General features: G+C 38.5%; 1 protein-coding gene across 1 annotated transcript; it reads left to right on the forward strand.

The window, feature by feature from the left end:
- Positions 1–93: 93 nt before the first annotated feature.
- Positions 94–19,096, forward strand: NSUN2 (NOP2/Sun RNA methyltransferase family member 2). The gene is made up of 19 exons (XM_027878952.1): positions 94–232; positions 309–466; positions 690–794; positions 901–1,006; positions 1,627–1,698; positions 4,273–4,357; positions 5,173–5,365; positions 5,743–5,817; positions 6,930–7,060; positions 9,520–9,593; positions 11,991–12,121; positions 12,721–12,817; positions 13,943–14,118; positions 14,623–14,715; positions 15,103–15,238; positions 16,567–16,647; positions 16,876–17,014; positions 17,952–17,991; positions 18,547–19,096. Exons 1-19 carry the CDS (start codon positions 146–148, stop codon positions 18,941–18,943), a joined length of 2,376 nt encoding a protein of 791 aa, XP_027734753.1. The 5' UTR covers positions 94–145; the 3' UTR covers positions 18,944–19,096.
- Positions 19,097–26,512: the final 7,416 nt, after the last annotated feature.

Consider the following 26,512-nt stretch of genomic DNA (forward strand, 5'->3'; position numbering starts at 1 on the left):
CGGCACGCGGGAGTGGCGCTGTGCGTCCGGCCCAGCGGGAGCGGAGCGGGAGCGGGAGCGGGAGCGGGAGCGGGGCCGGGGCCGGGGCAGTCCTTCCTTCCCCACGGCGGTGCTGGTGTCGCGCCTCGGCCGCCGCCTGGCCGCCATGGGCCGGCGGGCGCGGGACCGCCGGCGGCAGCAGCAGCAGCAGCAGCGGCAGGAGCGGGGCGGCGCCGGCGCCGGGGACCAGGCGGTGAGAGCCGGGCCGGGGCGGGCGGGGAGCGGGGGGGGGCGGCCGGTGAGCTGACGGCGGTGGCGTGTTCCTTCAGGGCTGGGCCGGCGGCTACCCCGAGATCGTGAAGGAGAATGAGCTGTTCGAGCGGTACTACCGGGAGCTAGGCATCGTGCCCGCCGGCGAGTGGGACGCGTTCATGGCGGCGCTGCGGGAGCCGCTGCCCGCCACGCTGCGCATCACGGGCTACCGCAGGTAGGGCTGGGGCTGCTGCCTTGGGCACCTACCCCGGGCACCGTGGGTGCGAGATGCTGGCCGGGACAAGGGGTGTCTGAGCCACCTGCTCTACTGGGGCGCGTCTCTGCCCGCCGCAGGGGGGGCTGGAACTGGGTGATTCCTAAGGTCACTTCCAATGTAAACCATCCCGTGGTTCTGTGATTCTCCATCTGGTGTCCCTGTGCACGCCTGTCGCATGCAGCCATGCCAAAGAGATTCTCCACTGCTTGAAGGAAAAATACTTCAAGGAGCTGCAGGACCTGGAGGTGGATGGTCAAAAGGTCGAGATGCCACAAGCACTGAGCTGGTAAGTGGTCTGAAGGCAAGTTAAGGCACCCTGCCTGTTCCCGACATCCAGCCTGGTGTGTTGGTCTCCTTCTTCTTCTGCCCTTTTCCCCTCTCTTTTCCCCCAGGTATCCAGAAGAGTTAGCCTGGCACACTAACTTGAGTAGAAAAATCTTACGCAAGTCCCCACAACTGGAAAAGTTCCATCAGTTTCTGGTTAGCGAGACAGAGTGTGTAAGTTTTGGATAGATCTTGATTTTTTTCTTTCATGTCCTGAGCAGTGCTTTAGTGAAATACGTTATGAAAGAGTGAGACTGTACCTTTTCTCTCAAGAATTGAATGACTCAGAAGAATCTGGATTTTATGTTGCTGTTGACTGTGATTCGTCCCACAACTCTGGCACATAGCCACAACTACAAATACTTTTCTTAAACTAGTTGCATTTTTTTGTAGTTGTTCGGGGATGCTAAAATGAGTCTATGTAAAATAATTAGTTGCTGTTAGAAACCAGATATTTAAATCTGGTAAAAAGTGCATGTGTGTGCATGATAAGACTTAGCTTAAGCGATGGGAGTTTGTCTCCTGGTTGAAACCAGTTTCTCATCTCTTTTGAGCAGAAACTATGACTGTAGAATTAATACAGTTGGAATAAATATGCAATTGTCAGAAGTTATACTTGTGTGAATACTGTGATTGCTTTTTTTGGTTACATTTAAACAAATTTAAACCTAGATTCCTAGTAGTGTGTTTCTGACTGCTTTCTTATTTTACTACATAGTGATTTAAAAATTTTATAGCAAAATAAATGCAGTTTTGCGAATAAAAACAATTTTAATTTCTTTTTTATTTTCAAGGGAAATATCAGTCGTCAGGAGGCTGTTAGTATGATCCCACCTCTGCTGCTTAATGTTAGCCCTCATCATAAGGTAACTCTATAATATAATGTGTACTAAAACTTTTTCCCTGAAGTTAGTTTGATTAAACTACACATCACAACAGCAGTATCAATACTGATGCACAGTTCTGTTTTGTGTTGGTATGTTTATGCTTTCTGCACATTAACAGCAACACTCAACGAGTGTGTTCATATCACAGACACACTCAGAGGAACATCTGCTTTTTAACTGTATGTAGAACCCTATAAGAAACACTTCAATTTTAAGTAGTTGCATAGTCCTATTTTCCAAGTGTAAATGTGTTCTGCTGCATTTGAGTTATGTATTCATATTTCAACCTACTTTTAAAGTAAGATGAATGTTTTTGACTTCCTGCTCTCCATCACACTGTGAAACAGATGTAGTTTTCCAGATCCAAATGATAATGTTCCCTACCAGGTAGATTTCACTCCTCTATGCCGTTTGAAGAAGTTTTAAATTTCTGCTCTATAAATGTGTTAGGCAAAATAATTTGGGTGAATTGAAACACAGTACTAGTGATGGCTAAACACCATAGGGTGCTAACTTTAATGGAGGTGTCTAAGGAATGCCCATAATATTTTCCTATAGCAGACTGTAGGAATGGGAATATCTGGTAGCAAACTTTCTGTTCTAACATCTGGGATGTTTTAATACTATATGCTTGCTTGCAGACTAAATCTGTTGGGTGGCTTTATTCTCTTGATCTGTTAAATTAATAAACTAGTTGTTTTGTTACCTTAAGCAGTCATATTTTGTTCTTTCTTAAATTTTCATGATGTATCTTAAAACTTTAAGTTTTTCAAACTTCTGACATGTTTTAGAGCCTAGTCTGCAACTACTTGTTTTTATATTAACATTACCTAGCGTACGTAACATACCACTTTATCTTCTCCTACCTTCACCCCAACCCATTGTGTGACACAGAACTGATGTGAATCAAGGTCTTCTCATCTCTTAAGTGAATAATGAATTGAAAGACTCAGTCCTGATGTGTCACAGGTGCATTTTCAGTTTTGTCTGGAGTTGAACAGGTAGTGAACACGTTCAACTTAATGTAAAACACAAACTGTGGGAGTATTTTTGCACACACGTTGTATATGCTAAGCTAGCAGTATAGGAATTTTACACTGAATGTTTAACTTGGGTGACTGTATTTCAGCAGGCATTTTCCAGAAATGAGTGGAAGATTTCACACATTTGCTCATAAATTAGGCTTAGAATAGGTTCTTTATCCTTTCATGTGCCAAGACAGCAAATAACTGCTGTAATGATGACAGCAACTGTTGTCATTTAGGAACTTTTCTGGTCCTTAGTGTCTTAGCTTCTGAACTGCTTGTTATGACCAGAACTGCACGTTACTTTTCATGTCTGACTAGCATGTCCTGTACATCATGTCTTGCTGAATCTATCTTGTACAAGGATCAACTTAGTGACTGTCAAGCCTCTTTATATCTGTGTTCATTTTAAATCTGTTTTTCACAATTTAGTTTTCCTCACCATCATTTTGCTGGCAAGTTCTAGAGGATGTTTAGCCTTGTATATTCTTTGTTATCTTTTTGTATTACCTGCAAAACTAGAAAACAGTAGCATCACAACTGTTACTTTAAAGAGCAAGTTCAGTGTTGTCTTCCTGAGTGTGTTTCATGATTTTTTAGCACTTTACCACATGCTCTCTGGAGCTCTCTTTGCTTTTCTCTGGGGGCTGTCTTCTAGTTTAGTCTTGTTCTTGCCAGGGACTTGCATGAGGGTCTGAGCAGATCCCTTGCCATCCTTTATCCTGTTGCGTGATTTCTGCTATTTTTTGTTGGAGCCAAAGATCCGGGAGATAAATGTGTTTCTGAAAATCTGTAACTAGACAAGAGGAAAGACTCTAGGCTTCCTTACTTAAGAGAACAGTATTACGTATCAATTGATTTGCTGTGAAAGTGACTATAAATGACTCGATCACAAGTTCCTGATGAACCAGGAAGGAGAAATACACTAGAATTTAGGTGTTTGTGTCTGTTGATGTTGGTGCTGTTCTGTTCAGCTGCCTCAGGGCAGTTCAAACACTTCCCAAGTTCGTCTTCAAGATATAGAAACAAGAGATTTATGCTGCCTGATTTTTTGCACTAAAATGCAAATGTGTGGGGAGGTATAGCAATTAATTTTTATGAAATCTATATAATCAGCTATCTCTGATAAATTTACTAATACTTTAAGAAAAGTTAATTAATTAAAGAAAAGTACTACTTGCCCTTGATTATAACTTTGCTCTTAATATGTGTGTGTACATGAAAAGTGCCAGTTAACTTCAGTTGGAATTGCTGGTAAAAGGACCATATCCTTATATCTGTATTCACGTTCTTCTTTCAAATTCTATTTCATCTGATGTATTTGTTCCCTACAATGTTAGGTCCTTTTTATATTTTAGACTCTTAAGCATACAAAGAGCAGGACTGTACTTTGTTTTTTTCAAATTGGTGGTCAGAACAATCATTTCTCTATGTGCAAAAATACTTAGTTTAAGAAAGAACACAGTAAATTTCTTGAGTACTTGAAAAATACAAAGCAGGACTTTTTTTAACTTTCTGATGTTTGTAGATTCTAGATATGTGTGCTGCACCTGGATCTAAGACTGCACAACTTATCGAAATGTTGCATGCAGACATGAATGTTCCTTTTCCCAGTAAGTCTGAAAAACTACTAAAAACTTTTGTGACATGGAATTTCTGCTTTTTCTTGTAGAAGATTATTTTTAATATTGCAGATGAGTAACTACATTTAACTACATATTGAATTTCTAGGGTGACTGAGTGATAACAATATGAAAGGTACCCCACCTTTGATTTGAAACTTCATGGGCTTCCTTGGCATGAAGGAGAGAGATGAATTACATATATATATATATATATGTATATATACATATATGTGTATCTTTGCTGTGATTAGAGCTTAATTCTTGTATATAAGCAAAGTTTACTTGAGAGATGATGGCCCATGAGCCCCTGTGGTTTAATCATATTCTGCAAACACTGGATTAAGCTGCTTTAGATTTAAACTAGTTCTGGTGTTTATCTTCTTTTTAAGTTTCGGAATCTTTACTCTTGATTAGATGCTCACAGAAAATACTGTTCACAGAAATGTAAAGTTGTGGGAGTGTGTGGATTTTTTCTCCATTCTACTGAAAATTTGCTGATGTAGAGCTTCGTGATAGTGGGGGTTTTCTCTGTTACAGGGGTTTTACTATGAGAAGTTGAAGGGCCCTTGGTTGTGTCTTACTGCCGCTAGATGGAAGTTAGAACTCTTGAGACTATGACACATCAGTTAAACTTCAGCATACCTTATTTTATGCTCAGTAAGGGCACCTCTATTCATGAGAAGTCTTTTAAGTAAAAATCTCTAGTGAAAGGTTTATACAACTTTGAACATAAGACAATAAACTATGTAAAATTACTTAGATGTTGAAGAGTAAAGCATCTTCCCACTATTTTATGTTCCCAGAGGGTTTTGTAATTGCTAATGATGTCGACAACAAGCGCTGCTATTTGCTGGTTCATCAGGCTAAGAGATTAAACAGTCCGTGCATCATGGTGGTAAATCATGATGCCTCCAGCATTCCTAATCTACAAATAGATGTTGATGGAAGAAAAGAGATCCTCTTCTATGACAGGATTTTATGTGACGTCCCCTGCAGGTATCTGGCATGTAAACTTGAATACGTGGAAGTTTTTTTTGTGTTACCAAATCATGCTTTTTGAGTTGCTTAGTGAGTTACGATTTATAGTAACTTCCAAAACAGGTGAATGCCTTAAGTTGTCTTAGATGTGGGGATACTGAATCAAGGTGAACTTTTTTCATTCCAAATGGTCCTTAAATTTGGTCAGTTAAAGGGCTTCAAATTTTTAACTTACGCTCAGGATACTGAAATACGAAGACAGTGAGGAAACATAGTACAGTGTAAGAAAACTAGTTAACGTGAGAGAACTGTAAAAATTATCCTGCTATAAATGACTTGGACGTGAAAAGAACTTTACACACAAATAATACAAATCTACTCAACCTCTGTTGCAGCGGAGATGGAACCATGAGGAAAAACATTGATGTATGGAAGAAGTGGACAACACAAAACAGTTTGCAGCTCCATGGGTAAAAATGCTTATTACATATCTGCACTTCTTTCATTTCTCTCTCTTCCTTTTCCCATATCTTCAACAGCTGCATGCATTCACATGTTAATCTATGACAAAGCAGAGACTAAGAAGAGTCACTTTTCTCTCAAATCAAGAGATTATGTGCTATTCAGAGGAAGTGTAGGGTTCCAGATGTGAGTGGAGCATGTGAATTCAAATTGCTTGTATTCTTATGAATATCTGACATATTAATGTTCATTTAATTGATTTAGACAGGGTAGCTAATAAAACCGGAGAAATCATTTGGTTGGGATTCTTAGCATTGCAAATACTCTTGGAATACACAGTAACTTGTAAAATTTGCTAGTAATATTTTAAAGTCTTTAGAATATTAGAAATCATACATAAACGGTTTCAGTTGCCTGAGGTTGATTTATGTTAACTGATGGTGAATGAGTAGTTAGCCTCATGATAAGATTAACTACTGATTGGCACATGCTAACATGATTGGCACATGATAAAATGCAGATTGAAACACAAATGAGAAAACTTAGAACATTTTACTGTGTATTTGTAACAAGCTGGGGGTGCCATTGGTTACTGTGACTCACCTGACCTATGCCTGCTTGGTAACTCATTCATAATTGCAGATTTTCTTCTAGTTTTAAGTATGGAGGTAGGTCTAAGCTGGTCGTCCAGCTCAAGGATACCTTTCTCAGAAGGCCATTGCTACCTAAGCTGTGTTGTCCATAATATTTGTAAGATTACTGCTCATTTTAACTCTGGATTTCTGAGAAGAGTCATGTTTTGGGGTATTATTTTTCTAGTGTTGAGTACTTTATAATAGACTTGATGCGGCACTAGAAAGAACAAAATACAGAATGTTAAATTAAAAGCTACCCTGCATCAGTGTGTACATTTGACCTAATTGCTGTTCTGATTTAATAGGTGTGAGTGTGTCTGCAGTGTAGACTGCACTAAGCTAAAATAGTTTGAAACTGACTTTAATTTGTGTACTGGTGACAGCTGTGGCTGTACTGGCTTAGTCCATGCAGAGTTGTGTGTCTGCAGTATAACTTCTTTGGGGTTCCTGAATAATAGCTGGCTAGACCAAGAGTGTTCTGTTAGCTTGCAGCTGAGAATTGCAACCCGTGGTGTTGAACAGCTGGCAGAAGGTGGGAGAATGGTGTATTCTACGTGTTCATTGAATCCTATCGAAAATGAAGCTGTGATCGCATCTCTGCTGGAAAAAAGTCAAGGTGAGAATGTGAGTTTGGGTGGAATTGGGAAACATGTTTTTTTTTTTTAATCTCAGCCCAAAAAAAGATAAGCTAGTGATAAGCTTAGTGTGGGTAATACGCTTCTAGTTTGCAAAACTACAGAAATTTTTTGGTACCAGTAGGATTTCATTAATGTTGCTATGAGCATTCTTCTGAAATGGGCCTAAATTGGCTGCAAATATAAAACCTTAAGCATTGTGTGAATCAGTGGAATTCAGTGTCTGTTACCTGGCTTCTGCTAATTGACTCCCCTGGTTGGAGTCCATGTCTGATATTCCTAATTCCTTTGGAAAATCCACTGTGGAACATTGCTGCTGTACGCTATTGGAGTAAAAAGCTCAGAGTGTAGTTAAGCAGTTAGAGGAGAGTTATTGTTCACCAGTAGGTGAGAGTCACTATTACCTTTAGCATCCTTTGACCCACATTTTGACATGATTGAAATTTGAATGTGTTTAAACTCATGGGTTTTTTTTAACATTTTTGACTTGCATATGATGACTGAGGTAACAAGAGGTGGAAAAATTGAGGTTGACTGAGAAGCTACACTGCATCTCTTTGCAATAGTAGGGTTTAGTAGCCTATTTAGTTGCTTGTGGATACTGTTTTTTCTGAATCAGTAACCTGAAATTTGGAGATATCTAATGAAATTTGGCATGAAAAGTTCCACCAACTTTGTGTTAAATTGAGCCTTTTACAGAGCAGAAGCAGCTGTATTGCTCCTGGAACTGAGCTTATTCTGGAAGTTGGTAGCCTGTTTTGTGTAATGTTTTCTTTGTGCCAGTCACTATTCTGGCCCCAAATTGTGCATGAAACTTCATTGTCTCAGAAACAGCAGTTTAGCTAAAGTGCTTGCAGATTAATTAGGAACTGACTATTTAATTTCCACTCAAATGACGTTTTTATTTAGAGGTAGTTTCTTTGGTAGGCATGAATGTGTTTCCAGTAAATTATATTAGGCTTGGCATATTGAAAGTTGTAGTAAGCCAGCGTTAAATTTAACAATGACTAGTTTGGATAGGGGCACGAAGCAGTATGGATGTTAATGGAGGCCAGCATTTGCAGTATCTGGGGCAAATTCAGTACTTGGAAGGGAGGATCTTGACTGGCTGTGACACTGAGATCTAGTCTTGGCTCAGTGGAGGTATTTTGAAGTCTGCCTGGAGGCTATGATGTGTCCTGACCAGTGAATGTTACCCTTGGAACTTGAACATAGGAGTAGCTAAAGAAGGGTGAGGTAGTGCAGTGGTCTGCAAGGGGCACTGAACTTCAAGAATTTGCTCAGGTCAGTCCAGAAGATTGCTGGCACTTTCTAAAACAGTGTTGACTGCTACCTGTAGAGCAGATGAGACATTGCTTTCCCCTTAGGGTTGAAGGAGTAAGAAAGGACACTTTTGTACCATATAGAAACTACTGGAAATTGTGGTACTTCTGGCAGACTCTTTAGTGCCTGATCAATCTGATGTAGTCTTGAGGCGTCAGCTGAAGTCATGCTGTAGAGGGACAGGACTATTCAAAGGATGCATGCAAATATCAAGCTTAATCACATTTGAAATGCCATCTTTGAATTTGTCTATGAACTCATGTATCACTTTTTCATTTATTTAAAGGACTTGCTTAAACTGTCACTGTAAGAGTCAATGGTTAGTCACGTAGAACTGGTTGATAAATTGTGTATGGCATGAGGAAAAAGCCTACCTGACTGTTAAATAACTTAAATATTCAGAATCACAAAAAAGAAATGTTGAAGTTACTCATCTCTGGAGAGATCACTTTTTAAACAGTGAATTTTGTATTGTTCTTTCTGGACTAGGGGCAGTTTAAAGCTTTAATTCAGTAGATTAAGTTATACTCTGATACTTCTTGTAGTAATTTGACATATTTTAGACATAAAGTCTTTTGTCTTGTTAGTTTGATAGTACTTACCTTACTGTTAAACAGTTTTCGGAATTTTCCTTTCAATTTAAAAAATAATAAATTCTCTTTCACACTGAAATATACTCAGATGTTAAAACCATAAAATAAGAATATAGCAGGCCTTTTAGAAGGCTTAGTTATCCTAAGAGTTGTTCCCTGAAAAATACTTAATCAGTGTGGTAAATTAAAATATTAAGTAAATGAGAATAAAAACTTAAATGATCGCTTTGCCTAGAACCCTGTTATATGATAGCAGTCATAGAGCACTACTCTATGCAGCTGCTACAAAAAATATTGAAGCATTATGTTTAGGTTAATTTATAGGTTGCAAACTTAGGTAGTTATTATTAAGAGTTCTTACCATCTTTGTTGATTTACATGGTAGTAGTTGCGTATCATTTTTTTTCTGGAAAGTTTTAAAAAGCAGTGTTCTTCAAATTTGAAGGGAAACTTCTTATAAAAGTTAATTAGCCCACAACTCTTCAATCCTGTTTTCAAGACTCTTTATATTCTTGGGATTTCAGGTGCCTTAGAACTTGCTGATGTCTCTTCTGAGTTACCAGGCTTGAAGAGGATGCCAGGAATTACAAAATGGAAGGTACTTAAACTGATAATTTTTTGAAGTTCTTTGTCTGTGGTAGAGTACTAAATTAGGGAAATTTTGAAGTGTAACATTTTACAGTGTTAGGTTGAGCTGGATTAATGCCAGTGATTTGATGTTTAGGGGAGAGAGATAAAAGTCTTTCTAATAGTAAGTTCTTGTCTCTTCATCTGTTCTCCTCTTACCTCTAGATTTCTTAGGTCTCTCTCCTATACTTTAGTGGTATAATTCCCTTTCCTGTTGTGTGTATGTGGCCTGTAGATGGCAATGTAATTTCAGCCACTTTTAAAGTTATCCATCCTCATCGGTCTTTGGAGTCTGTGAATGTTAGATTCTGCAGTTCTTCAGCTGGTCCATTTGAATCATTTAGAAGTAAAACCTGTGAAACCCTTATTGGAAATTAGCTATTAAAACCTGCAGTGATGTGACTAATCCTAGAATATTAATAGAATCCTGTATTTTGTTCCAGGCCTTATGTGACTTCAGTTCTAGAAACAGACTAGTAGCGAAGGGCAAAAAAACCCATAGCTGCTTCAACTTCCAGTTAAGAGTATACTCGAGAAGAGTAGAAGGCCACCCTGGTAGTAGGGAAAGAAACTGATTAAATTTTAGTTATGAGTGTGTGCCTTTGCAATGCCATTGGTTGTTCTGTTTTACGACCTTATTAGTCCCTTGCAATGGCAGGCTGCAGGTTTATGCCTGTGTGCAGACTAGTGAACAAGATATGTGGAATAAAGATGTGCTTGTGTTCTGCCACTGGAAATCCAGCTGAGAAACTAGCTGATTTCTTTCTTCTTACAATTCCAAAAGTTTACACTGTGCTTGTACCTGAAGAATAAATGTAAAATGCATAACTGTGGCTCTGTAATCTTAATTTTACCTTTTTTTTGGTTCTGTAGAAAGCTACTATATATATGCATTTATATATATGTATAACAATGACTAAGGTATATTGTATTCCCTGTTACATTTATTTCTCTGCAGTTGAAATATAAATCTCTTAACAGGTATTTTAGAAACTAGGCTAATAAAATCTGTTGAAAGTTTGCAAGACTTTCTTCAGTCCTTATTGGCTGGTACTCTATTTTTTTCAGGCCTCATTGGCTAGCTTATCACTGAATATATTTTCCTGCTTTGGTGCTGTTTTTACTTTTATTGCCTTTTTTATTTATTCCCTGGTGAAACATCTGTTCACTAGGAGCTCTGTGACTGATTACATTGAATATTCCTGAGCATCAGTTGACTGTAAATCTCTGGAAACAGCAAAACAGAAATAAGGTTTTGTTCAAGGGACACTTAGGTGCTTAGAAGCAGCATTCAGTATTCTCTCCTGAAGCCAGATGATGAGTGAACTCCACTGAATTATTTCAGTCTTGAAGGAAGAGACCTTTTTTAACTCCAGATCTGAACATCTACTTCTGCAGCACTTTCAATCTTTTTTCTACCCTAGCATGTAGCTAGTAAAATGTGCAGTAGGGTTCAGCATGTTCTTTGGTGCGTTCTCATTCTACCAGTCACGCCAGTCCACCAGTTAGGCTGGTAAACCAAAACTAAACAGTGCAGGGCTGTTGAGCAGTTATTCTGGTAAATCCAAAATAGTTCTAGACTTGTTTGGATTTCAGTTATTTATCAGTCCCACTGTTTGTTTTTTCTCAAGTTTCAGTCATGACTTCCAAAGATGAACAGTCTGTCTTGTCTCCATCTAGCACTATGACATGTAGCATTGCTACAACTTTTTTATTTTATTTTGTTACCTTAATGACAAAAATGGGCCTTCATTTCAGATATTAATTTTGTACATTTGCCCCACATGTACCCAGATGTGACCTTTCTTACAGCCAGTACAAAACCAAGCATCTAGAGCTCTGAAATGAGATTTTTCCGTGACTTTTTCAGTTTGGTATTCTTTCTCGAAGAGCATTCAGAATGCCTTCCTACAAGATTTGTGGCTCTAACCTTCTGCTTGTATCTCAAGAGTCCATCAAAAGCTTTGACCTCTAGCCAGAATGAGGTGATGTTAGGCCTACACAGTATATTAAAGTGGATTTATAGGTGTGTTCTGAGTTCTGGGTAAAATTACAGACACTAGAAAATTAATGGGGGACATGGTTCTTCAGCAGCTTTCCTTGAAAACATCTCTATCGATGACCTATGTGTGCCTGTGGCATGGGGCTCTATGATTACCAAGCTGTTGTGTTGCACTCTTGCATCTTTCTTATGTAATGAAATTGGAATTCCTCAGTTCTAATCCCTAGTAGACAGCAGTAACCCTTTTCTATGCCAGAAAATAATTTCTCTTTCTGGCATCAAAGCCTTGGTTTGGAGGTATTATAATTAAAACTTATAAAATGGTGACCTATATTCTTCACAATATTTATACTTACTCCCTTGAAGGTAATGCTGAAAGATGGACAGTGGTTTGAAGAGTGGCAAGATGTGCCTACGAATAGACAAACACAGATACGTCCCACTATGTTTCCATTAAAAGATGAAGAGAAGCTAAAGGCAATGAATCTAGAGCGTTGGTAAGTTTTCCCAGTGTAGATCTTATGAGGATATAATGATTAATATGTATGATGGTGGGCAACTTATAATTACGTCAGATTAGGAATGTATTGCAGTATAGACCTGTTTGTACAGGTCTGAGTATATTTTGATTGCTTCCTATGTAGTGGCAGTAGACTATTTAAAATCCACTGAAGTCAGAGAAATTATCGCATGTTGCTTTTGAGGAATAAGTACTCAGACAAAAAGGTCAAATTCATTGCATCCAATAGAGATGCATAGCCAAAATTATTGGAAAAGTATGTAAAATTCATTTTAACAGTAACTTACTTGCTATGAAAAGCTTTTCGTAGCTATTCTAAAAATGTTGTTTATAAATGAGTCATTAAAACTCAGATGTGAACTGTGAAATGAATGTGTTGCACTGATGCAAGTAATTTTGCCAGAATACTCTAGTTTAGATCCTGTTTCTAGTTTGATAAATTAAATCTGCACAATCCTACTAGGAATACTTAGCTTATCCTGGAAATGAGTATAAACGTGACACTTCTAGTATTTTGTGAGAGCCTGAATGCAGATATGAATACACTGCAACATTTTTTTTTTATTTTCTTTCTAGTCTTAGGATATTGCCACATCACCAGAACACAGGCGGTTTCTTTGTGGCTGTGTTAATAAAAAAATCTCCAATGCCCTGGAATAAACGTCAGCCTAAGGTAAATTTCTCTTAAATATCTCAAATGTTAATTATTAATAATGTTTCAGGATTTTTTAAATATTACACATAATAGAAAACATACTATAAACATAAAACTGTTTTTTGTATCTGCCCTTCAGTTATAGCTCAGTGTGTCGATTAAAAATAAATTCCTAAATCCCTTAAGCACTTTAAAAAAAATGACAATTTCTAAAATAGAAAAAAAAAGAGGAGATTTTGAAATTATAGTAAAATAGTAAGATAAAGTTTGAACCTAAAATTAAGCCTTTGAAAGAATTACAGAAGCAGATTATATTGGATAGCTAAAGCTGTCACTTCCTTCAGTGTGTGTGGTCCTCATGCTGAGGGCTTTTTTCTGCTGTGCTGTAGGCTAATTCTTATTTCAGTTTATCTTGCTCAGTGGCTGGTTGCTCAGGGGTGATTCACTAACAGATTAGTTTAGCAGATCAGCAGCAGGGGGAGTGGATGTAAAACTGTTAGGAGCAGCAGCTTCAGCCATCTGACTTTAATCCATTTGTTGTCAATTGTCTTTAAAATCCTGTCAACAGGATTTTAAGTTGGCATGATTTATTTGATCTCTTAGATTGCCACGTCTACGAGAAAAATGTCTTTTAGGAATAAGCTCCTTTAGGTGGTTTTGTTCATTTGATTTGCTTCATTAGAACAGCTTACGAGTAAAATATATGTGGCAATAGGGAAGAAGCATTTATTCAGAAGCAAGTTGTCATCGAGGTAGTTTATTCTGTTCTAAGTTGAACGTTGTAGCACTCTTGTGGAAGGTGTGCAGCAGCAGGATGCATGTGTCCTTTTGAGCGCTAGGAGGAAAACAGCAGATCCTGTCTCAATGTAGTCTTCTCTGAGTGCTTGAACATGATTTTGTAAATAGTACAAAAATAGCTTTCTTGGACAGTTGGTATGAAACTGTCCAGATCAGTACTAGAGGTAAATGCAATTTATAGTGGTATCTTGATCTAGTAATCAGATTAACTCCCTGAATGGATCTGTTTAAGCACTTGGATACAAACTGACAGGAATTAAGCACATGCATAGAGAGAACAGAGGTGCCTTCTGTTACAAGTTAGATTCTACTTTGCTTCGTTGAAAATAATTTAATCTGAAATAGGTTCATCAGAAGTTACCACAAGGAACAGGAGATACTGAAGTGACAGCAACTAATTCAGATAATGGTTCTGACTGTATTACTGAGGAACCAATACTTGCTGAAAATGAGGAGTCTAAGAAAATGCAAGGATTGCAGAATTCAGACACTGAGCAAGGCAAAAAGGAAGGAGTATGTGGGTAAGTATTTGTCCTGTCACAACTTTGTAATTGCTGAGTATTCTATAGTTCTCTTGTTACTGGACTCATTTAGAAGTCGATCAAGAAGAATTAATGAATTCATTCAGTTGTCCTGCATTTCCATGTTTTCTGTCTTGTATTTCAGCAAGTTTGGAAACTAACCAGTTTTCTTATTAGCATTTGCAAAGTCTGTTAGTACTTTCTTCTGTTTTAAGGGAAAAAAATACTTTCAGAAGTTAACATTTGGAAGATCTTTGTTGTCTTTGCAATCACTGTCAGAAATCTCTATTTACTTGTTTTTGTGGTTTCTGTTTTAAAGCACTACTTTTGCTTCCTCATGTTAAGAAGTTGTATTTTGGGTACCGTTGTCTTAGTGTAGCATGGGAAAATGCCAATATTCTATTTGGCATAGTGTTGTTACCATAAAGGAAGTGTTGACTAAATACTAATTTGAAACTGAGTACTTTTACTAAAATTGACAGTGCAGTGTTATTTTCTTTTTAGACCACCACCGTCTAAAAAAATGAAGTTGTTTGGTTTTAAAGAAGACCCTTTTGTCTTTCTCCCTGAAGATGATCCATTGTTCCTTCCTATCGAGTAAGAAAAAAGTGTTTCTGGTTTGGCAATAAGATTCCTAGTAGTTTGGGAATATTAGTAGTTTAGTTTATCACAAAAGATGGGTCTATTTGATTGTGTGTAAAGATTTTTGCCTGATTTTACACTAGGGACTCTTCTCCTTAACATTTAAACACTCCTTAAATGAAAATAGCCAACTGGAGTTTGCACTGGAAATTTTCAATTATATCTTAGTGTCTGTGACAGCTTGTCTTTTCTGATGTCATACACTTTAGAAAGTCTACTCTTTGTGTTCTGGAAGCAAAGTGCTAAGTGTTGCAGAGGTAGCCAGAGGAAGTGGGCTAGCCCATGCAGTCTGAGTATGTGATTTCATTGCTCAGTTAATCAAAGCAAGCATTATGGCTACAGGAAGTTCTATGCATTGGACCCATCATTTCCCAAGATGAATTTACTGACTCGAACTCAAGAAGGAAAGAAGAGACAGCTGTACATGGTTTCTAAGGAGCTGAGGAACGTGCTTCTGAACAACAGTGAGAAGATGAAGGTATGGTTCATCTTCAGGTTTTCACAAGGGAGGTTATAAGCGTTAGTGGGTATCTCCTTGAACTTTATTGCCAAGCTTGCTGTTTATATAGAGCATTAGCCCTCTGACAGGCTTTTTTTTTTTAGTCTGGATTAATGTTTTCCTCTCCATTCCTCCTATGTTAGAGGTGAAAAGTTGACTCTGAGGGGTAAATAACAGCGTTCAAGATTAAAATCGGTAAATTTTTGGTGGATGAAAGGGAACTTAAAAGTAGAGAGAGTGAGTATATATAACTGCTTTGTGTGTACCAGCATTTTTATGCAGTCTTCAGGTAATTGCACAAGTTTACATCGCTGCTGTTGTATTTATGAACCACTTAATTATAAAATTATTAAGAGCTCTGAAAGCCTACCAAAAATAAGATACCTTCAGCTGAATTATTAGCTGGTTGCGTTATATGAGGACACTGTTTTAAAGTACTTTCAACAAATGAACATTTTGAAAAGTTGTTAAGCTGACTGATTATGGAATAATAAGTTTTTGTGAATTAGAGGGGAAAAAATGTTTTTATAGGATTCCCTATGGTAAACATCTTGCAAATGCTAAAGATTTGTCTTTCAAGTCATTGAGTGATTTAAGTTGGAATGAGGTCATCTAGTCCAGCTTCCGTCTTGCATCAATGGGAGCTGACTTCGAAGCTAGATCAGATACAGTCTGGGTCCAGTCAAATCTTGAAAATTGCTGAGGATGTTCGGTCCATCTTTACAACAGATCGATGCAACGGATAAATAATTATTCTTTTATCCCCCATGCAGGAAATGGCTACATAATTGACAAAATTTTAAGAAAGCAGTGCATTGCATTAGGTAGTGAGACTTTGAGTACCACAAAGCATATAGTGTCTTAATATTAACTTTGAGTACCACAAATAGTGGTATTAGGACACATATAGTGTCCTAATATTAATGTCGTGTACATTTTTTATTGTCCTTGCTTGACTTTCCCAAAATCACGCAGAAAATTCTTACTCACTAAAATTAAAATTAGATATTAATAGTTCATTGCCCTAATTTTAAAACTGCCACTTCCTCACACTGTTCAGTTTTCAATACGAAAAGGAGTAAAAGGCATTTTGTGATGAGAGGGCACTACATTTTTATAGCAGGAGATCCTTCTTCTGTTGGATGAATTTTCACATTAATTCAGTGTCCAATGCAAATGAGCAAACGTTACAGCAGAGTTATCCTTTCTTCCTCCTTTTAGTCAAACAGTTGATGAAAAACAAAGTTTAGATTGGTAATTTAGAGTTTATGCTCCTTAATGACGCTTTTTGGCTTTGCTGTTTGCAGGTTATTAACACAGGCATAAAAGTCTGGTCTCGCAACAGTGATGGTGAACAGTTTGGATGTGCATTCCGATTAGCGCAGGAGGTAATTACGTAGCATTGTATTTTCAAAGAAGATATTTTGGTTTCCTCTGGAGCTTATAACACAGCTGGCATTAACTTTGTCAGATTAGTGACAATTTGCATTTTCAGTGTGGTTTAAAATGTGAAAATTGTTTTCTGATATTAGGTAAAAGGACATACTGTTTTTAACACTTTTCCTTCACAAAGTAAAAGTTGCATTTTGAAATAATTGTGTTTATTTATTAAACAGGGAATTTATACTCTGTACCCGTTCATTCATGCGAGGATTATAAGTGTCTGCATAGAAGATGTTAAAATTCTGCTAACCCAGGAAAATCCATTCTTAAGTAAATTTAGCAGTGAAACACAGAAGAAAGTCAAAGACATGGGTAAGCCTTCTAATTTGTTCTGTGACAAAATTATTTTTATACATTACACAGAAGACTTTGAACATCCTGTGACATAAACTGTGTTTACTAAAAATTTTGACCAAATTTATCTTGAATATACTTGTTAGGTAAGTAAGCATTACTGAAACCTAGTGTGCTATTAAAAATTTTAGTCCTTTCTGGTTGCAGCCTTCAAGGTTTACGAGCTTCAGAGAACAGAAGAGTTGCCAGACTTGTGACTTCTGTGAAGCAGTGCTGTGAGGCAGCATATAAAATATCTGATGAACAAAGATTTTATATACACTTCTGATCTTTATGCCTGTTAGTGCTCCAGCTGAAACTGTTTGTCATCTGCAGTTGCTTGTCTTGATCTTATGTATCAAATATAGTTATTCAGATTCAGTTTTCCTAAATATGGGGAGCAATGTCTACTCGTATTAAATTTTTATTTCCTCTTCACTGGATGCTTGAAGAAATGAAGATGAGTTTCCAGCCTTTTATTTATGTTGTTTTATTTCCAACTCATTGCTGATCCTTGTACTTCAGCATTTGATGAGAAAAAATGGGATGAAAAATTTTTCTAAAAGTTTGAGCTGGCATACTCTTATGTTCATTTTAATTAAGTAGAGGCTCCTTGCTAGGTTCACTGAGTAAATTAATCCATTATGTGGGTTTTGTATTTTAATTTGTTTGTTTGACATTTGGAGGAGGCAGGGTTGGCAGTTGCTTCTGTAACTGTAGAAATACTTTGATCTGAAAAAAAGGGAATAAAACCTTGTCTGTAGTTCAGTGTGTTGATGTAGATAACTGCTAACCATTTCATTTTGTGTGACTGTCTAAAAACTTGTTTTCTTGAATATTTTCAGATTACAATCACTTTAACATTGTACCAAGTAACATGTTTTGGTTTTGTTTTCCCCACCCCCCTTCCCTGCAGCAATGGGAAGTGTAGTTCTGAAGTATGACCCAGACCCTGAGTAAGTAGATGTGTTGTTTTCCATTTATGCACTTGGACAAGAATTTATTTTCACTCAGCAAAAACAGAAGTAGAAGCATAGGGATGCTGTGAGGTTAACAATAAAGCCAGATAGGATAAAGAGACTGACATAGAAGCTGTCTTGCTTGTGTATTCTTAAAACAAGTGTAGCGTTTAGCTTTATAAAGGAGAGCTGGTAGTTCTGCCAGAGATCCATAGTTCACTGCATGTGATTTATTTGTTTGTTTCCCTGTAAAGTCCAGCACTGGAATGGAAAATGTTACTTTTCGTTATTATTTTTTGTGGACGAAGTACGTTATTGTGGACAAAATTCTTGAGAACTTCTTTAAAGTAAACTTTCATCTTGTTGTTCCTTGTATTAGTTCCGAAACTAGAGCCAGAAAATTATTTTGTTTGTTTGAGAAATTTAATAGCATTGAGGGTTTTTTTATTTTTTTTTTAATCTTGTGCACTTATTTATTGGGGTATGGCTATAAAATGAAGTTTTGAAGATTAACTTTCTTATAATTGACTGAAGGTAACTGCTTGTTTTTAGAAAACCTGATGATCTTCAGTGTCCCATAGTCTTGTGTGGTTGGCAAGGAAAGACGTCACTTCGTGCCTTTGTGCCCAAGAACGAGAGACTTCATTACCTGAGGATGATGGGAGTTGAAGTGTTTAAAGCAAAGAGGAAAGAGGAGGGATTGGAAAACAAAACTGAGGAAGAAGTTCAACATAAGCTGGCGCAAACAGAGGAAGGAATGGATGTGGAAGATAAAGAACACGATTTAGTCACAAAAATGGAAGCAGAAATAGGTGAAGAATCTTCCCAGAGTCCTGTGGAAAGCAGTGCTATGGAAATAGAAAATAAAACTGAGGATTCAGATCAATCTAGTAAAAATGCCACCACTCACATAAGCAAAGGCACAGATACAAGTAATGTGAAAGATTAGGTTTCTTTAGTATTGCTTGGCAGCTTCCATGAGGCTCAAATCCGGACTTTTGCTTTTAGCATGAAACTGTATTTTAAAATTTTGGTTGGAGTGGAATGTTCCTCTTTTTGAAGTTACACCTATTTTATATTTTCAATGAAAGCTATAAAGAGATTTTGAATGTGTCTTCTTTTTACCATTTTAAACTCCCCATTAGTGGTGGGTTTGCATGTCTGTTGCTGACAAAGGACCAGGCACTGGTAAAATCTAAAGCCCATATTTTAAATGGAACAAATGGACTGCCTGTGTAACTGGTCAAGAATTCCTTCAGAAGAAAAGCCGGGAATTTCATTCAAAGTACATAAGTTTAAAAAAAAAATTCTTACCCCACCTACACCTAATCTGATCACTGTTTCTGCAGGCTCCTTAACGGATAAGAGAATCAGCATGAGTATCCATACAGATGTGCGTATAGCATGTCTGGCTACCAACCTGGTTAACAGTTGTTCAAAACAAAACCATGTACAGCATCCTGGAAAAAAAAAAAGCGGAATGCATTTTGCTGGAGACTGATGTCTGAGATTCTTCTTCAGAGTGATTAATTGCTTGACAGACACAACCAGTAAATGTCATTAACTAGATCTTCAGGTGTGCTGAGCATGTCTCAGACTTGTGTCTTGAAATGTGCCTGGTAAGAGTCTGTGAGCACCCACCAGATCTGCTGAGGGTCATCTGTTTATCTGTCAGTTCTTCAAGGGGGAGTCATCTCTACTTTTTGCAAGATACTTGTTTATAGGTGAAGGAATAATTAAAAAAAAAATGTGGTGGTATATATGTTCTATATTAGGTGCTAAAAAGAGGTTATTTAGGTTCAAAAGGGTAACTTACTTAATCTGACTTGGAAAAAAAAAAGCTGGCTACCTCAGAAACTTCAAATATAAATTCCATCCTTTGTGGATTAGTTTCAGCAGTACTCTGCTTGTATCAAGTTGACCTGAAAGGGAAGTGACCAATGGTACAAGGCACTGTCCTCCTCTAGAGCCATCATGATGCAAATATTTGTTTTGCTTGTCGAAAGGAATTTTACCATGTGTAGTTTTTACTGATGGAGTCCTAATGTGGCTTAGATGCATGTGCTGTACCTTGCTACAACAGACTTTCCGATGCCTGCCCTTGAACTACTTCATCAAAGAGAGTATTCCTGGGGGACAGACATAAAAGTGAAATAATGCTATGTCCTCTGATGAGATATTAGTCTCATGCAGTGAAGAACCATTGGCAGGACTCATTTTCCTCATGAGAGTCCATAAAATAGGTTAATAAAAAATCAGTTCTTGCCCTTGTATTTTGCTAAGGTTTGAGTTTGTTCTTTGAATTGGGAACTGGTGGGCCAGGTTCTTTTTTGGCAGCTCCCTAGGCTGAAGAGAAGCAGCAGAATTTTCTTTTGCATGGATGTGTATGCAAAGTGTAATTTTTAACTCCTTAAGTATATGAGGAAAAGAATTCTAGCAACTTTTAACTTCAAACATTTTTGTATCTTTGCATTTATTCTGACATATTGGGCATTTGAAAGGGAAGAAGGGTGGAAAGACCGGTGTGAGTTTTAAGTCCTCATTGTCATCTGCAGTGCTCAGCCCTGAGGATGATTTGAATCCATCTAATCTTTACGCTCTGATGATCTGCATAAATTATCAAAAGGTCAAGTGTTAAAACTTATGTGAAGAAACTAAAATTTTTATTTAATTATGCCTTGTGTTACTGTATCACCTGATGCTCCTGAGCAGCAGTTTAAGCTTCCTTTCAGTCAGTGGCTCGGCTAAGAATACAAGCTTATTACAAGTTAAGCTGATAAGAATACTTGTTGATACAGACAGTCCAGGCAATTAAATCAGCAGAAAGCAAACTAGAAAATTAACAGTCCTGATCATTATTTTTGACTGAGCTTACCACTGGCAGACTAAAATACGAGTAGGAAGCTTTTATCTGGGTGCTAGAGAAAAGTAGGTTCTTGGATCATAAACTGACTGAAATTGGGTATAACTCAGACTTGTAATAGACTAAGAACATACATCTGCATCATTTTAAATCTTCTGAGTAGTCTCATTTTCCTTTGTTATCTATGAAATTTTGCTTTGGTCTTGGCTTCTTGGAGGTGGTTTTTTCCTGTCAAATGCAAGAGAGAGATTTCAGCCAAGAAACTCAGGGTCTAATTTTCTTGTGCCGATCAGCAGTTTTACTCTGTATCTCCAAGCAAATCCAGGGATTGCAGATTTATTGTTTTGGTTCTTTTTTTTTAATAGTGTGAGTTTGCTTGCACCAGCTGCTCTGTCCCAGTTACTCTTACCTTGATAGCCAGAAAGGAGATGCCCAAAACTGTCTGGGTAGTGGCTGAAAACACTGTCCTAGCTTCTCAGGCTGGGAGCCTGATGAAATGGAGTGTGTTTTGTTTTTCTCTCTCTGCTGAGCTCTGTGCTGCTGCGAGTCTGACACTCAGGTGTCCGAATTTCTGCTCTAGTGGTTTTGAATGTGGGTTGCTGCAAATAATTTAAAAGGAAGACAAAAGTGATGTGCAGTCATGGTAAGTCTGGAAGTGCAAAAGTCTTAAGTTGAAGTTCACAAATTACGCAGTCCATCCTTGTAAGTAGTCCCTATTAAATGTTGTGAGGTTTCTTTAGTTAACATTGCTGGTTTTTAGAAACACAGGACTGTAGAGGCAGGGAGGCTTATCTGTGGTAGAGGGAAAAATTGAAAAAAAACCTCATGCTTCTAAATGAAGTCTGATGTTCTGCTCAGAAATGTCCTCAGGAACAACTAGAAAATCTATTGACTGAAAAACCTTGAAAGATAAAGAGGGAACGCACATGGAATGCTTTCCTTCAACATTTGCCTAATGTTAGTAATTTGTTATTTTTGGAAAATTGTTAGAATTTTCTTAATTTAGTTTACTGCAGAATTAATATACTGTAGCCTAGTGCCGCTGGTGTGATTTGGTTTTTTTTCTTAAATGCCTGAATCCTATTAAATGTCAGAGAGGCTTCTCAAAGTATACAGACCCCTTGAAAACTTCCTGCCTGTGAATTTCAAATTTAGCTTTGACATTAAAGGAAAGCAACTTAGCGCATGTAACAGCCCCTTCTCAAGGCTGCAGCAAAGGGAAATCAGTGCATTTCTTTCTTACAGTGGGAAAAGTCCAGCCCAGAAAGCAAATCAGTGGTGTGCTCGTGTTGCATTGCTGCCAGAGCTGAACTCTGCACGCTGTCTCTCCCTGCTCTCTCCCTCCAGGACAAGTCTTGTAAACAACCTCCAGCAAAGCGGCGCGGATACAACAGCAGTTCTGTTATTCCCAACAAATGTCCCAATAAAGTTGGCTGTCACGCTCGCGCCACTGCATGTTCTTGCCAGTCGGCTTCACAGCTGGCGCCCAGGAAGGTTGTTTGGCACATGGTGCGGGGGGATCTGCAGCCAGCACGGGGATGGGAGGCACCATGCTGCCTGTGCCCGGCACAGACCAGTTTTGGAGGGAGCCAGACTGCACGTACCCTGCTGCATCAAATGCTCACCTAGGTATGTAACCCTGTCTGCACCTTTTTCCCCTCCAGGTGGATTTTGCACACCTACTACTCATCCGTGTACCAAACATGGTTATATTTATTATTTAATTTGTTGCTCTTTGTTTCATAAATCTTAGTACTGTTTTTTGACTAAAATCTGATTTTCTTCTTAGGGCGTGGTTGCTCGAGTTACAATTTTAAGTTTCTTCTTGGTATTTCTATTTAGTTACAATTTAAGCAAGCTGTTGGCTACATAGGCGTTTGTCTGTGTAGGCAAATTTTTTCTTTAAATAAATTGTCTATGTGTGGCTTTGGCAGGATGGGTAATTCCAGATGCTTTGTCACCAAATCATCACTTGGGAACATGCCTGTACGCTCCTGCCTCCCCTGAGTACCTCCTTGTATTTCTGATGTTTTGCCTCTTCCCATTTTCTGTTTGTCATCCCTTGAAATTACAGACTTCTCCCTAGTTCTCTTTTTGCATAGCTCAAAGGCTTTCAGGTATTTTAGCAATGGACTCTTGCCTGTTCTCACAGGGAAAACAGATATGAACAGTGGCCAAAACATTGGGCCACTTTACGTAAGAATGGGGTAAATGTGCAACAATCCTTGCTCAGAATATTCTTCCAGACCTCAGGGACTTTTTGGACCAGAGATTAAGTTTTTGGGTTTAATGGTCTCTTGTGTATTTCTCCTCCATTAATTTGCTCCCTGAGACCAGGTGAACTCTGAGAACTCATAACATCCTATCACAGGGATCCTGAAAATCCTACCAGTTGTATGAAGTATTATTTTAGCTCCTGATAGTTTTGTTCAGTGATCTTCATTTCTTGCATGGAAACTGACAACAAGATTGCTGACAACCTTGGTCAGGACACTGGTGGTTTTATTATCTTCTGTCATATCCTTTACTAGTCATCTTTTTTCCAGGCTAGAGAGTCCTAGCTTACTTTTTTGTTCCCTGTATGGAGATTACTCCAAACTTTTCATGATCTTAACCACATGTTTCTGAGCTTTCTCAGTTTTCATGTCCTCTTCTAAGGAGAGGAACTGCACGTGATGCTTGGGATGTGGCATTTGTGGAAGTGTGTGCTCACTGTTCTGTCCTCTAAGTCCTCTGGTTGGTGTTTTTTAGTGCTACTAAATATTATCTGCATCGAGTTTCACTTGCTGTTTTATCATCCAGTTGCTCAGCCTTGTAAGGTCCTTCTGCACTCCTTTTTTTTTTAAAGTTGGACCTAAACCAGTAGCTACCAGATTGAATTGTATCCCATGCTGTTTAGTTTTCTAGGAGTCTGCAAGTCCTTGGCCATTCTGAAGGGATCCTGAACTAGAAGTTTCATTATGGCTAGGTCATGGGAGAGGAATTTCACATCAAAATGCCAGTGAGCAGGATGACTGAGCACCAAAGAGAGTAGAGCATTTTATTTCTAATATTTAAATAATTAAATATCTGTCCACAAACTGGTCTAACAGAACCTTTGATGTGACCAGCAGGTCGAAGGAGGTGATTCTCCCCCTCTATTCTACTCTGCTGTTGTGAGACCCCCACCTGGAGTTCTGCATCCAGCTCTGGGGCCCCCAACACAAGAAGGACGTGAACCTGTTGGAGTAAGTCTGGAGGAGGGCCACGAAGATGGTCAGAGGGCTGGAGTACCTCTTCTATGAACACAGGCAGAGAGAGCTGGGATTGTTCAGACTGGAGAAGAGAAAGCTTCAGGGAGACCTTAGAGCAGCTCTTAGTACCTAAAGAGGGCTTGGAGAGGGACATTTTACAAGGGCATGTAGTAATAGGACAAGCGGGAATGGCTTCAAACTGAGATGGTAGGTTTAGTTTGGATATTAGAAAAAAATTCCTCACTGTGAGGGTGGTGAGGCACAGGAACAGGTTTCCCAGAGAAGCTGAGGATTCCCATCCCTTGAAGTGTTCAAGGCCAGGTTGGACAGGGCTTTGATCAACCTGGCCTACTGAAAGGTGTCCCTGCCCTGGGAAGAGCCATTCGAAGTAGATGAGCTTTAAGGTCCCTTCAACCCAAACCATTCTGTGATTCTTAGTGCTTATAGGATTTCAGCAAGAATCCACTGAAACAATGAGTTGACACGTTGTCGAACAACTGTCTACAAGAACAAAGAGAAACCAACCCCCCATTTTTCAAAAGGGTTGGACACTGCCACATGTTTTCTGTACTTTTAATTGCTCTTATGGATGTTTTAATACCACCTTGAGTTTTGCAATCTCAGTCAGTCTGTTCTCTGTTTTTTAAACTCGTCATTTGCATAGGTACAGACTTCGGGAAGTTTATGGTATGCTTATTTTTTACATGTTTCTATGTCTTATTTCATAGCTCTGAATCTGAGTGTAGAGAGGCAAGCGCACTCAGCTGATCTGAAATGGTCTTCACCTTGGAAATATTGTTCTTTTAAACCTTAGTAATACATTTCATGGTGAGGTACAGCAGAATTTAAATTGGTTGCTGCAAAATCAGCTTAAGTTATCTGGATTTATACTTTTTATTGTTGAAAATAACTTAGAGCTTGTGAAAGGTGGCAGATTGACAGCCTTGAAGTTAATCTGATTGTCCCATTATTTCCCAGCATCTCTCAGCCTTTTAAAGACATCTGCTCTTCTCTAATCTCCCACAACTCAGTTTCTCAGATGACTGCTAAGTCTTCTGAGACAGTGAAAGCCACTTCTCTAGGTATCCTTAGATGATGTTTTTCAGGCTTGTCTAATTTGAAGATGTCTAATTTATTTTGTTAGGTGCAACTTACTTCATTACTCTGTTCTTGCTCTTGTCCCTGAGACCTTTTCTTCATTGATATGTGCGTGAGCAGCCTCTTTTTTTTAGATGGCCAGGTTATCAGTTTAGATCCATTAGTTACAGTATAGAGAACACAGGTTCAAAAGAAATAATAAGTAATTCAGCTTAAAATCATCTGCTGATTCTTTTTTCTTGAATATTTGTATCAGTGTTTTCTTTGGGCCATTCAAGGTGCAGAGAATGATACCTTGTTATCCTGAAATTCTCTTGCTAAGTTAAATCTCATTTTGCACATATTTCTTCCTTATATCTATGTATTCTTTTATACATACTTTGGCAAACATAAAAAGTTTACAGTATTTTTTTATGACTCTTTTTATTGCTTAAAAGCCCACAGTGAAGGATCACTGATGTGGCTAGGAGGCTGGAGCACATGCCCTGAAAGAAGAGGTTGGGAGAAATGAGTTAGTTCAGCCTGGAGAAAAGTGGTAGGTGACATCTAATTGCTCTCTTCCAGTAAGTAATTGGTGGCTTAGAAAAGACAAAGCCACTTTTCAGGGCAAAGTGATGGAACTCACAGCAAAGGATACAAAGAGGCAACAAAGGAGACTCCAGTGGGACATAAGGAAAAAACTATTCCCCACAAAAAGAGCTGAGCACTGGGGCAAGTGACCCAGAGAGATCTTCAAAACTTGTCTGAGTGTAGCTCTGAGCAAGCTGAGCTAGGTGGGAAGCAGGCTCTGCTTTGAGGAGGGAGTTGGACTAGCTCACCTCCAGAGCGGATTCAAACCTTAGTCTTTTCCTGATTCTAGGATAACATCCTGAGTGATGTCAGCGATGTACAGACAACCACAGACCCCCAAGAGTCTTTCACTTAGTACACCTTCACCCATCCTCTGGCTATCCAGACATAGAAGTATTTCATTTAGCTTTTAGGGAAGCACGTGTACACATCTGACTTGAGCTGAACCAGCCTGCAGTGGTCTAACAACGCAGTTACTGGATCCCCTGCTGACTACGGACAGCAGGTTGGTATTGCTAGTGCATTTCTTTTTCTGTAATTCTAGTTAATTCAGTGGAATCTACCCAAATGCAGTAGGAATAACTTCATTGTTAATTCAATTGTGTCATAAATCAGAGGATAAAAGAGTTGAAACTGCTGATGAAGTTGTTAGATTGCTGTAGCAGAAATAAGCCTCCACCTTGGCGTTTAGTACCACCATGCCACACCGTTACTTAAGGAACACTATAGAAGGTACAAGGCTGGTGAATTGTGT

Source organism: Empidonax traillii, unplaced genomic scaffold (assembly GCF_003031625.1).
Source record: "Empidonax traillii isolate 1590-97213 ecotype Southwest subspecies unplaced genomic scaffold, ASM303162v1 scaffold48:size2401408, whole genome shotgun sequence".
Lineage (NCBI taxonomy): Eukaryota > Metazoa > Chordata > Aves > Passeriformes > Tyrannidae > Empidonax > Empidonax traillii.